The 14,331-nt window shown below is 32.5% G+C and overlaps 1 protein-coding gene across 1 annotated transcript; it reads right to left on the bottom strand.

Annotated features, from left to right (window-relative positions):
- Nucleotides 1-9,837: 9,837 nt before the first annotated feature.
- On the bottom strand, nt 9,838-11,466 carry LOC120078594 (acetylserotonin O-methyltransferase-like). Its single transcript, XM_039032881.2, has 2 exons — nt 10,672-11,466; nt 9,838-10,272 (listed from the first exon to the last, which is right to left on the bottom strand). The coding sequence occupies exons 1-2, from the start codon at nt 11,434-11,436 to the stop codon at nt 9,973-9,975; spliced, it is 1,065 nt and encodes a 354-aa protein (XP_038888809.2). The 5' UTR covers nt 11,437-11,466; the 3' UTR covers nt 9,838-9,972.
- Nucleotides 11,467-14,331: the final 2,865 nt, after the last annotated feature.

The raw sequence follows: 14,331 nt of genomic DNA, 5'->3' as shown, positions 1-14,331 counted from the left end.
CCTTCAAATTTCATAATCAATTCTTCTTTACACTCCTAGTCACCTTTTTGGGGGAAAAAAAAATTCAGCAATTATTTTCCTCCATTGTTCATCCTCCAAGTACTTAAAAATTCATCTCTCTCATTTTTGCAAAATTTTTCAAGTGTAATATGTGAGAAAATTGTTGAAATGTTGAGCTAAAATGGTTGATTTTACCTATTTGAAGGTGATTTTTTTAATTTTATTTTTCTTTGGGTTTTGTATTAAGGTGTGGGTCAGAGAAAAAGAAATTGGTTAGATCATGAACCAGTGAAAAGGATCTGAATTTCGTTTTAGCTTAGGTGAGAAAAAGAAGGTCATATAGGTTTTGTTCTCACCCCAAGAGAACTTTTCTCGGTAAAATGCCCAAGAAGAATTCTTAGAGATCGGGTGTAAACAAATTTTCAAATCACTATAAATTTCAGTGGATTCTTTTCCCTAAACTTCTTTTATTTATCATTTAGTTTCTTTTCTAATTTTTAGATTGCATGTTTGGATTGATTTTTTGCTTTTCATAATTGCATTATTAATAATTAACCTAAATTGGTTGCTTGGAGTTATTTTCTTAAATTAAAATTTAAGTTTAGATGTCACATTACTTTCAAACTTAAAATTGGTAGTTAACTCTATTCATCTCCTCAAGTGTTGCCATTAGATAATCTTATAATTTTGACATCCCTCAAACTTGTCTATTCAGTCTCGACTTTTCACTTCATCACTTTTTTGTTCCATTGTTTTTCAAAACTTTTTGTCCAGATTGATAACCCTTATGGTAAAAATATCTAGTTACAGGCAAGAATCACGTATTTGGATAAATATTCATTTTTTAAACTAACCTTTCCAACAAATGACACGTGTCATGCATGCCCTAGCCACTTGACCAATCCAAAAAAAAAAAAAAAAGGAATAATTCTCTACATCATTTTCTTTTTCTCTCTCTTTTTTTCCCCTTCTTTTCATGAAAAGCCTAGTGACACACTTACATATATAATACTCACCCCCAAACTTAAGGAAGGAATGTTCCCATTGACAAAAATGAAAGGTTTTCAAAACAGAGGTGTTAGACTTTTAATTTGGCTAAATTGTTCTCCTATTATGTTGGGCTATTTTAAACATATGGAAGACCAGCTACTAAGAAGGTTTGGCAAGAAAAAGGTTAAAAGAAACTCATGGTTTTCAAAACTTTGACAATTGCTATGTATGAAACTTTTAAAGAGTAGAGATATGGTCTAGATTTCATCATTGATGTTAACTTTACTCAAATTCATAGAAAGCTCATGCTTTAAACTTCATATACCAATGCCATTTTTCTTTTTCATATATGCTTCAAATTCCAAAATGCTTCAAAAGGCCAAAGAAACTAAAAACTAAAAAAACTAAAATGCTAAAAACTATACAAACTAAAAGAATTAATAATAATAATAATAATAATAATAATAATAATAATAATAATAATAATAATAATAATAATAATAATAATAATAATAATAATAAAAGTCCAACTCCCCTAGCGATCAACAGAGGAAGAATCATCATCATCTTCTTCTTCTTAAATTTTTGTTGGGAAAAATGGTATATATAGAACTGAATATATTAGCAAACTGATTGCACCTCAATTACTAGAAACAATACACTCAATGTATGATATTCAAACTCAAATGAAAACCAGATACCAAAGACTTGAAAGAATTTCAAAACCTTTGGAGATTTAAAACATAGTCGAGGCACGCTTTTGGTGAGCACTGTCCTGAAGATAATTATTCGTTCTACACGGGCTGCAAGCAAACTACAACAATCGTCTTAGTAGGATACAATGACTAACTCCGGTAGAATTGCAATCTCAAACTACTAGGATATGGCAGAATTCTTAGATACTTGCTTTCAACTCAACTCAAGCACAAAAGAAAAAAAGAGAAAGAAATGAGAGAACTCTTCAATTTGGAATGAGATGCTACAAATGAATAACCAAGTTGCTATTTAGGCTAGCAACTTGGTTACTCTCCAAATTACAAAACAAAATCAAATAAATAAAAAAAATTGAAACATTTGTCAAATTTAACTCAATTGAGTTGTTACTTGACAAAAATCAAACATAGCTCATCAAATTGAAAAAACTACAAATTTAACTTTCATACATATTCAATTTGTACATGAAACATCATTTTAATTTGAAGTTTCAATTCAATTTGAAAGATTCTAAATAATGAATTTAATCTAGACAATTACATTCATTTTGTGTTTCAAATCTTCACTAAACCTTCACTTTCTTTCACTATATATATCCAACAATCCCCCACATGAAAGAAAGTTAGAAAAATCAAATGAAATCGTTGAGAGCAAACAAACAAGCTATGCATTAGGAGATATGTCTTTTGGACTTGAATCTTCCTTAGTGAATATCCATCAAATTTACCGAAGAAATAGTGAGACTAAGCTCTGGAACTATACTTTTTCATTGGTGAATTGAGACAATAGATATCACATACAACTCGTCTTTTATCTTCGAGTTCTATACATTTGTGTCCATTTTAGTCTTGGACAAAATTCTAAATTCATGAGAGCTTTAGAGAACATAAGCCATTTGATAAGTTCTCATAGAAGCGATCCCACTTCTACTCTCATATAGGTAATATGATTAAGAGCATCTTGTCACTACTCCTCTTGTAAAACAAGATATCAATATAACCTTAACATCAAAAGATCACACACTCTAGAACATCACAGAAATGGAAAGAAACTATAAGTTTCTTAGTGTGTCAACTATGAATTATCCAATTAGTTTATCTATTGAAACTAGATCTTGGAATCTCTAATCAACTATTTTAGGTTACCACCAGATATCTCATTTCGTAGGCTTTAGCCTTATTTCACTCGATGTATATGTGACTTGCCCTCTTGACAATCCTTTCGTCAAAGGATCTGTAATATTCTCTTTCGACTTCACATAATTAATGAAAATTGTTCCATTAGAGAGTAATTGCCTTATCGAATTATGCATGTGTCTAATATGTCGTGACTTGCCATTATAGACATTAATTTTGACTCTCATAGAAGCTGCTAAATTGTCATAATAAATACGTATTGCACTTATAGGCTTTGGCCACAATGGAATATATCTTCAAGAAAATTTTGGAGCCATTCAACTTCTTCTCCTGCTTTATCAAGAGCTATAAACTATGATTTCGTAGTAGAGTGTGCTATACACATCTGTTTTGAAGATTTTCATGATACAACTGTTGCACCTAAGGTAAAAACATATCGATTGGTTGATTTAGTCTCCATACTATCAGAAGTCCAATTAGCATCACTAAATCCTTCTAATACATGTGGATACCTCGTATAATGCAATCCATAATCTATAATGTGCTTCAAGTACCTTAAAACTCTGATTAACACATTCCAATGATCATGCCCAGGATTGTTGGAGTATCTTGCTAACCTTCCTATTGAATAGAAAATATTAGGTCTTGTACAATTCATTATGTACATTAAGCTACCATCTAGAATATTCCAGAGAAAACACACCTTCATCATAATTTTTCTTCAAATTAAAATTTGGATCAAATGGAGTAATAGCCGACTTACTTTCAAAATGATCAAATTTTCTCAGTACTTTCTGTATATAATGAGATTGAGAAAGTATGTATTCACTTGGATTTTTTGTTATTTGAATCCCAAGGATAACATCAACAAGACTAAGGCTTTCATATCAAAGTTTGATTTCAACATCATTTTATTGGAATCAATAACATTTCTATTTGTAACCATTATTAACATATCATCCACATACAAGCAAATAATGACATACTTTTGATCTATAGTTTTAACATAGACACATTTATCACATTCATTTATCTTAAACATAGTGTGACAAACTTTTCATGTCATTGTTTAGGTGCTTGTTTCAACCCATAAAAAGACCTAACAAGTTTATAAACTTTGTCTTCAAGTCCTTTAACAACAAACCCTTTAGGTTGTTCCATATAAATTTTTTCATCTAAATCTCCATTAAAAAATGCAGTTTTTACATCAATTCGGTGTATTTCTAAATTTTGTAAAGTTGCTATTGCAATTAACATCCTTATAGATGTAATCCTCATCACTGAAGAATAGGTATCGAAGAAATCTAGCCATTTTTTTTGGTGAAAGCCTCTAGCTACCAACCGGGCTTTGTACCTATCAATAGTGCCGTTAGCCTTTAGCTTTCTTTTAAAAATCCATTCACTCCTAGTTGGTTTACTTTCAGGAAGTAAATTAACCAATACCCATGTATTATTCTATAAAATGGGTTCTAGCACAGATAACCTCCTTCTAGTAAGGTGCATCAGGAGCTGGTACGACTTCTTAAAAAGTCTGAGACACACCTTCTATCATATAAGTTATGAAATCAAGTCCAAAAGAAGTAGCTTTCTTAACTCTTTTGCTTTTTCTAGGTTCAGACTCAGTATTCTGATCGTTTTGACCTTTTGAAGAGCTAGCCTCATTAATTCTTTCAGTACCAATAATTTTATGTCCTTCCTTTTTTAAAGGAAAAATATCCTAAAAAAATTCAGTTTCAATAGATTCCATTATGGTATTATTATTGATATCATATATTTATGAGTTAATCATCATGAATCTATAAGCAGCATTATGCATTGCATAGCCTATAAAGGCACAATCAATTGTCTTAGGCCCAAATTTGGTCCTTTTTAGTAAAGGAACATGTACCTTTTCCAAACACCCTCACATTTTTAGCATTTTATATGAGGGTAGCTTTCCATTCCACACTTCATAAGGCGACTTATTAGTCTTTTTATGTGGAATTTTATTTTAATATAATGTTTGCTGTCAACAAAGCTTCACCCCACAAATTGTAAGGTAAACCTGAACTATTTAACATGCAATTAACCATGTCCTTTAAAGTCTGGCTCTTCCTTTCAACTACGTCATTTTGTTGTAGTGTATAAGGTGTTGTAGTATGATGGATTGTACCACTAACTTCATAAAATTCATAAAGTGAGGATGATTCATATTCACCACCTCTATCTGAGCTGACACCTTTACTTTCTTCTCAAGTTAACTTTCAACTTTTGTCTTATATGTTTTAAAGATATTAAAGGTTTCATCTTTACTATGTAATAAATATACATAGCAATATTTACTGCAATCATCAAGGAATGTGACAAAGTATCTCTTACCACCTCGTGTGAGAGTACTTTTCATGTCACATGCATCACTGTGGATTAAATCAAGTAACTCATTACTTCTTTCTATAGATGAAAATGGCTTTCTAGTAAACTTTGATTCAATAAAAACTTCACATTTGTGTCTATTATTAATATTAAAATTCGACAATAGTCCTAAATTACCATTCTATTTAAAGACTGATAATTGACATTGTTGAATTTTATGTCCTAAAACTCGTAGTTTGTAAATTAATAAATATATTTTGTTTTGTTTTTCAATAAAGTTGTTATTGAAATTGTAATCTTAAATCCAATAAACTAAGGTTCTGAGGCTATTTAATGTAATTTGAACTTTATGTAGTGACATAAATGTGGATCAAGTTCAAATATATAGCCAAAATGGTCTATAGTATATAAATAAGATTGGGCGCCTTATTCTGGGGACACTATGGATGCGGCTCACTTTGTAGATAGTACAAACGATGTGATCTTGAATCGTTCATATAGAGATATGTGAGTGGGGGTATCCTATGTAAAGAGTTTACATAAGACTGAACCATGAAATAGTCACTTTTTATGTTCTAAATACCGTTTTATGTATAAAACTGACTATTTCGTTAATTGATGACCTAGGTAACTTAATCTTAATCCTGAGCTAACTATGAACTCCTGTTCACTCAGAATTATCCTTAGATCTGCATAGGTGAAGGAAACTCAATATCGCTAGCCCAATAAGCCTCCCATTTCAGGGGTAAGATCGGGTGGATAGCTGGGAACATAGGGTGCAAGACGGAATTCACTCCTACCCGTTATAGGGACAGTAGATAGGTTGTTCCCTTTAGTACTGAATCCAGGTCTTAAACAAGGGGCCCCACTCTCTCCTTGGTCCGAGAGGGATTCGGTTTATGGGTTGGACCTTAACCAATTGTTCATTAGAGGATCAGTGGAACTTAAAGAACAAGATGTAGTCTTGGGGGTAAAATGGTTTTTATGACCCAGCCGAGATTACGAACAATCTGTGAAGGATTAACTTACTCATCATGGTTATATCAAATGGACACAAATATATCTATAGTGAGGGGAGTGCAACTACAAGACTTTAGTGGAATGACCCGTTAGTTAACGAATGTTGATTAGCTTCGTCTAAAGAGTTTAGTTAGCTAATCTTGGATCGTTGGAGCCCATGATCTATAGGTCCATTAGGTTCCCCTACTAGCTCATATGGATTAAACTTAGAATAGTATGATAGAATAATTTGAATTTTTCGAATTAGGTAGAGAGAGAAATCGACAAGTATATGTGATATAGTGGTCGAGTTGAATTGTTCGAATTAGGTAGAGAGAGAAACCGACAAGTATATGTGATATAGTGGTCGGGTTTTTTTTAGCTTAGAGATACAGATTTAATATTTAAATGTGATTTAAATATCAAGAATATGAATACGTTCATATTCGGAAGCTCGAAAATGATGGAAATGGTCAAAGTTGTAAAAAGTCAAAGAGTTGACTTTTGACTTTGAAAAGTCAAAACTTTGACCGACCTTATATTCAAATGTGATTTGAATTTCGAGAAAATAAATGTGGATTCATGCTTGGGAGGTCAAAATTAGTCAACACGGAAAAATCATAAAAAGTCAAAATGTTGACTTTTTGGTCAAAGTTTGACTTTGACCCAATGACTATTTTGCCCTTTGACTATAGTTAGTGGGAAAATCCAAACTTTTGTTGGATAATTCTACTAACAAAATAGTGGGCTAGATGTTGGAGACATTAAGCCCACTAAGTGAGTGGATTCTAGGTGTTGGGTTTTTTGTGAAGTTTTTTCATGCAATTGTTGCATGCCTTTTTTCTATAAATTGGGCTTTTCAATTTAGTTAAAAGATTTTTACCATTTTGAAAATTAGTTTTTTGATATTTGGGCTGGAAAATTACAACTTTGTGAAGAAAAAAGGAAACACCCAAACCTACTCAAAATTCCATTCCTTATTTTCATCTCTTTTCTCTCTCTCGGTTCTCTTCATCCACCGGGTCCCACAACTCGGTTCTGAGTCTAGAGGATAGTAGGTCAACTCTAGTGGTGGTTCAAAAGAGTTTGGGTCGAGATTCAATGAGGAGAAGCGGCTTTCGGGAGCTTTAAAGGTAGCATCTCTACACTTTTAATTCACTGTTTTTCCTTCAATTACATGCTATTATCCTTTAATTTAGAAGCAATTAGAGTGTAATTAGGTCCCAATTCCGCTGCGTATGTCTCGTATTCCATCAGACATGTCCCAATCTGGAATGCCATACATCATATAACTCAACAATATAAGTAGAAGAGTTGATATAATTATTATTCTCTGGCTTTTGTGTCAGTACATTCAATTTGAACATGTCATCACTCAGATAGTTTTTTCCTACATACATACTCCCTTTGTCAAAATAAATTTATTTGACTCAAATACAATCTTGAACCCATTTTTGTTAAGTAAGGTTCCTGACACTAGATTCTTTCGAATTGCTAGCATATGCCATACATCATTAAGGATAAGTATCTTTTGGAGAAGTCCATTTCAGCAAGACCTTTCCCTTGCCTTCCACTGAGGCAGTTGAAGCATTTCTCATATACAGCTTATCGCTACCATCTAGCTTCTCATAGTAATGAACAATGACTTATCTTTACAAATGTGCCTAGTAGCATCAGTGTCAATCTACTAATTTTTGGTGTCTGAAGCCATATTTACCTCAGAAGTGATGGCAACCAAATCGTCATTTTCCACAACATTAGCTTGATTGTTGGAACTTTGTCCCTTTTTGTGCTTGCACATTGTAGTAGTATGGCCATTCTTACCACAAATTTAACAATTGCCTCGAATGCGCTTATCATTCCTTGACCCATGATTCACATTTTTCTTCTTCAAATTCTAGTTCTTGGTTTATGTTTTGAAGTTTCAGCAATGTGAGTCTTGGCTTCAACTTCTAGCATAATTTATCTCATTTTCTGTTATCCTATTCCATACGAAGTTTTACCGTGAGGTTCTCCATGGATAACTCCTTTTGCTTGTGTTTGAGATAGAATTTTGAAGTCCTTCCAGGAAGGAGGCAACTTCTAAATCGCAGTAACAACTTCAAATGGCTCACTGATATCTAATCCTTCACTTTGCAAATCACTGATGATAATTTGCAGTTCTTTCATTTGATTGACTACCAACTTGATATCGATCATCCTATAATATAAGAATTTTCCCACAAGGAATTTCTTAGTACCAGCATCTTCTAGCTCACTTCTTGTCTAATGCCTTCCACAATAGTTTTGATGTATTATAGGCATTGCAATAGACATTATACAAAGTGTCCTCAAGATTACTAAGTATATAATTACGACACTAGAAGTCCAAATGCATCCATGCTTGCTTTACAACTTATGTTCAGGAGTTATAGCTTCTAGTGGGATAATTGGGCAATCTTCCTTCAAAATATGAGCAAGATTTAGTATGATGAGATAAAAGATCATGTTCTGTTGACATCTCTTGAAATTGTCTCCCTTAAACTTCTTTGGTTTTTCAGCATGAGATTTGACAATGAGTGATCCAATGATAGTAGAATTAGCGACATTGGTGGAGGAGTTTGCAGCTATCAGTTCAAATATTTTAATTGTCTTCAAAATATTGAAGAAAAAATGATAATATAAAACTGAATACACTAGCCAACTGAGTAGTTTTGCAACCTCGAACTACTTAGATCTGACAAAACTTATGGATACTTGCTCTCCACTCAACTCAAGAACGAAAGAAAGAAAGAAAGAAAGAGGAGAACTCTTTAATTTGGAATGAGATGCTACAAATGAAGAACCAAGTTGTTATTTATAAACTAGAAACTTGGTAACTCTTCAAATTACAAAATAAAGTCAAATAAATAAAAAAATTGAAACATTTATTAAATTTGACTCAACTGAGTTGTTACTTGATAAAAATCAAACATAACTCATTCAAATTGAAAAAACTACAAATTTAACTTTCATATATATTAAATTTATACATGAAACATCATTTTAATTTGAAGTTTCACTTCAATTTAAAAGTTTCTAAACGTTGAATTTAATCTACACAAGTAAATTCATCTTATGTTTCAAATCTTTATCAAACCTTTTCTTTCTTTCACCATATATATCCAACAATTTTAAGGTCGAGAATGGAAGGCCGACAAGATCTGGTAATAGACAAGGGGCAGGTGCAAGCATGAATTGTTGGAGCACCACGTCTCTTTGTTTAGCATAAGTCCAGTAGGCTCTTCATCATTCTAATTGTATATAGAGGCTACATGAGTCATGGTAGTTAACATACAAATTTCAAACTTAAGGAACCAATTGAAATCATATTCAAACCTACCACCACTTCTTTGAAATCTTTAGAGCCAATTAGAAACCATAATAATCCCATAATCATTTAATTTAACTTCTTACTGTTTTTTTTTTTTTTTGTCATGATTTCATATTTCTCGAATTATTTTTATTATCAAAATTTGACTAAAAATTCAAATATTTTTCTAAGAAACGTCCAACCATAAATTTTAAAAGTAAAAAACAAAAAGTAAAATAATTACTAAATAAAGCTTAAATTATTCAAATTTCAAAGAATCAAGAGTATCCATTTTAAAAACTCACGAGCTAAATAGAAACAAAAGTAAAATCCTAGGAATAAAAAATTTATTACTAAAACGTGGTCTAACAAAGATCTAATAGATTGAGAGATGGAAATAGAAATAGATTAAGACAATAAAATGAAGAAGAACAACTTGGTTGTTTTGCTTCAAGGGAAGCACTGAATAAGTGATTGGACAGCTTGAATGGGTGTAATGGTGTATCGAGTGAAGCCAGCTGCATTGATAACAAATGCCCATTCTTCAATTGTTCTTTCCTTCCCTTTATTTGTATGAGCCATCATCGCTACATCAAACATCAATCCCACATCTGATTTCTTGTTTTTTTCACCTTTTTCTTCAACTATTGCTTCTACAATTATCACCTTCCCTCCACTTTTTGGAATGACTTCCTTACACTTCTTCAAAATTTTAATACATTCTTCATCGTCCCAATCATGTAGAATCCACTGCCATTTGAATCACATAAAGTCGGAAAATTTTCATAAACATTTATGTCGAAGGATTACTATAAATTTAATATTTTTGTTGCCTTAATAATATTTTCCTCACTTGAAAAGCTTGAAAATTTATAGAAAGTCCAACTAATTGACAAATAAACTTTAATATTACTTTTGAAAAGAAAATTATGTTACAAGGGTTCAAATGAACACGATAATATATACTTCTTATTCTGATCCATGTTAATTAAACACAAATTAATCCAAAAGATTAAACTATTAGATTATGGTAAATTTAAAATTATACAATGCTTTAACATTTAGTGTATATTTAGAAGTAATTTTGAGATGATTAAAAATCACATTTTTTCATGTTAATCGTTCTCAAACATGTATATATATACCAACCTTGAGGAAAGCAACATCAGCTTCTGGAACAAAATCAAACATATTGCCAGCAACATGCTGCACATTCTCATATTGTGGGGCAGCACACACAACATGAGGAAGATCGAAGTTAATACCTTTCATCCATGGACAAGCCTTCACCAAAATACTCAAAGTACTTCCATTTCCTCCTCCAACATCCACCAAACATCCAACTCCATCAAAAACATCCCCACACCCTTCAAGTATAGCAGAAGCAATCACCTTAGCATAACAAGCCATGGCCTCATTGAACAACACATTATGTTCAGGATTTGCTTCAGCATAGCTCCAAAAATCCATTCCATGAGCAATCTCAAATGGCAAAGTCTCACTGTTCTTTAAGTGAGCACTCAAGTTAGGCCATGCTGCAAGCATCACTGGACTTGTTTCCAGTAAAAGCAAAGGAGCCATGGTGTTCTCAACATTGGTGGCTAGCAAACGAGACAAAGGTGTTTGTGAATAAACTGTTTGGTTTTCACCAATGGTTTCTTCTTTGAAAATTCCACGATGAATGAGGAATCTCAAGATGCGGTAAAGAAGAGAAGAAGAGCAATTTAAAGTAGAGGATAAGTTTGATAATGTCATGGGGCTTCCATAGCTTTCTATAATGTCAGCAATTTTGAGGTCTATTACACATTTTATTGCTGCCATTTCAGTGAAACTAAATACGTATTTCCACATTTGGATGATGGCTTGCCCATCGTCTTCCTTCTTTGATGAACACTTTTTGTGCTCAACTTCCATTTGAAGTTTTCTCTATACCTCAATCCTTGGTGATTGGAGGAATAATTTCACCTATTTTATAAAGATTGGAGATCTTCTTTATTTATTTATTTATGATGTGGGATCCCACGTAAATGTATGTATTATTTGATGTCGGTAAAGTTTGCTTTCATCATCTAATTATGTGGTTTCAATTACCTATTTTTACACCTTTATTCTTCAGCCTTCTTTCCTCTTTAATAGGAATTTACTATCCTTATCCATACATATATTAAGGTTGGCTTTAATTATTCTCATAAGAAAGTACAAATGAACAAGATGAGTTTGAGTGTCTTATCCTCATGATCATCTATATATCTTTCATTATATTATTCAAAACGTCCGATTTTATGAAGATATATGCTTTGGTCAATTGAACTAGGATCATGTTAATCATCAATATAAGTATTAGATCAAGGAATTTCATCCATTCATTATTAATGATATATGATTTTTTTTTTTTGAAATTCAATAACTAATATAACACTGAAAATAAAAAATAGAAAAAAATGGTTTATGGCACACATATATATGTATATCCTACCAAAGTATAGTCAGATTGGCAGTGAAGATAAGACTTAAATTTGGAAAGATATCCAATTATTAAGCAATGGGCTAGATATTGAGCAAAGCAAAGCAATTTTTGCCCTTGCACTGGTATTTTCTGTCTTTGTTGGGGCCGCATCTTCAACTTGCTATATCTAATCTATATATATTTTTTTCCTGTCCATTTTTGTTTTTGTTTCCTTGAATTATTGCTTAATTCCCTTGTGGTAGGTATATCGCTAACCTATATCATTTATATAGATACAACCTAAGAAGCACATATACTTCTAATTGTGTAGAGAATCAGTATCAGATATAGATACGATATGGATACGTCCAGATACGTGTTTTATACGTGATTTGAAGTATCTGATTTTTTTATTTTTATTTTTAATTTTTAGATACGCATATTGCTTCCAAATACGGAAGGGGATACTTGGGTCAATTTTTTTTTTTTTTTTTTTTTTTTTTTTTTTTTTTAATTTAAGCCCAACCATTTAAAAAGCCCACCCACAACCCATTTTATTTTAGTGCATGTTTAGGAGTGATTTTAAAATCATCAAAAATCATTTTTTTTTTAATTTTTAAAATCACTCGAAAACACACTTTTAATTACTCAAAATTAATTTAGTTTTCAATTTTACACTTTTAAATGCAATTTTCATATCAACAAAATTAGTTTTGAAGAATTAAACATGTTTCACGGTGATTTTGAAAATGACAAAAGTGATTTCAACCATTTCAAAATCACTTCAAAACATAAAAGTCCACTTAAATCGAGCAATCCAAATCAAAATAAATTAAAAATGATAAAAACATAAGAAATTAAAAAAAAACCCGAAACGTCATTAAATCTTCATTCTTCCATTCTCTCTCACTATTTAAATCATAACTCACACCCCCTTCATCCTCAACTTCATTCTTCAATCTTCATCTTCTACTTCTTTCCTACCGTCTACTCTAGGCTCTCAACAATCACTCGACATTACTCAAATTTTTTTTAAGTTTTCACTCTCTTCTTGAATCTATTTTAATCTAACTTAAAATGAGTATTATAGCAATTAATTAGACATTATATATAAAACGTATCTTCAACATATCCATATCAGTTTTTTAGAAATTAACGTATCGTCGTATCGTATCGTATAATATATCCATATCTATTTCTGTGCTTCTTAGGATACAACTCAACCTAAAGAAGAAATACAAAAAGTCGAAGTTATCCTTGAGGAACCACAACATACAAAAATGTGCGGCAGTAAAAAAAATAGTAAAACCCTAAAATTGATATATATTGTTGACAAAGTGTGGTATTACCTTAATGTGTAATTCATGATAAAAAAAAATGTGTATGGGTGGTTATGGTTCAAAAAACATTCTAAAAATAAAGGTCATGAAAGTACCAGCATACACTATCAAACATGAATCAAGATTAACTACTATATTCGACCGTGGTTTCAAGCACCTTAAGAAATCTAAGTAATCAGAACTATATATATGACTGATTATAACTTAGATTATTTCATGTAGTCTTTTAAGTTCTATTGTGAAACCCAGAGCCCATTTTCCCTTTTTAGCAGAAAATAAAAGGAATTAACTAAAAGTTAAATTATAAGACAAGAGTAGGAAGATCCCTAAGTGATGCAAAGAATGTAAGTACTTTGGAAATAAACCATACTAGTGAAGATGTGGCTAAGTATAACCATGCTGTGAAAATAACTAAGTGTTGGACTAGGCATTGCCATATGTTGGCCATAAAATTGTGATAGATTACTTGGGCAAAGGGAGAGGTTGAAGTAGGGCCAAGAATAATGCATGTGGTAGCCGCTGCTCTTGGAGGTTAGATCAATGCATAGGGTTCGACGGCTGCATTGGATGCGTTGGACACGAGGATATGCGTCTATACGACTGAAGGCATGCAGCTGAAAAAGATGCATTGGAAGGTTGCGGTGGCGCGAGGGTAGGCGGTGTAAAGGGCATGCGGTGACGCGAGGGTATGCGATGACACGGTGCGAGACATGCACTGGAGGGTGGCATGCGGCGATAGAGGTGGACACGATGATCGCATTGGATGCCATGGATGCGTTGGGCTATGCGGCCGATGTTTTACGATAAAAGATATGCGTTGATACCATGCGAGCGTCCTATGCATTGATGCCATACTACCATCCTATGCATTGATGCCATGCGACTGTGCTATGCATTGGAAGTAGACGATGGCATGCACGATGGATACATTGGACGCGGCGACTTTGCTAAGGCATAGGCCATGCGATGGGAAGAGCTAGGATGGACGCATAGTGGTTTGCTCTTGCGATTGTTAAGGCTTGC

The sequence above is a fragment of the Benincasa hispida genome, chromosome 5 (genome assembly GCF_027475165.1).
Source record: "Benincasa hispida cultivar pf3 chromosome 5, pf3_genome.v1.1, whole genome shotgun sequence".
In the NCBI taxonomy this organism is placed as follows: Eukaryota; Viridiplantae; Streptophyta; class Magnoliopsida; order Cucurbitales; family Cucurbitaceae; genus Benincasa; species Benincasa hispida.
Note: the sequence above shows the minus strand (reverse complement) of the source record. Positions and strands in the feature narration are given on the sequence as shown.

Bases quoted from the DNA above. Each gene is read 5' to 3' on its own strand.
- LOC120078594 (XM_039032881.2), bottom strand. From the start codon at position 11,436: ATGGAAGTTGAGCACAAAAAGTGTTCATCAAAGAAGGAAGACGATGGG. The intron at 10,273-10,671 runs GTTGGTATATAT...TTCAAATGGCAG, and splicing joins CTGATGTTGCTTTCCTCAAG to TGGATTCTACATGATTGGGA.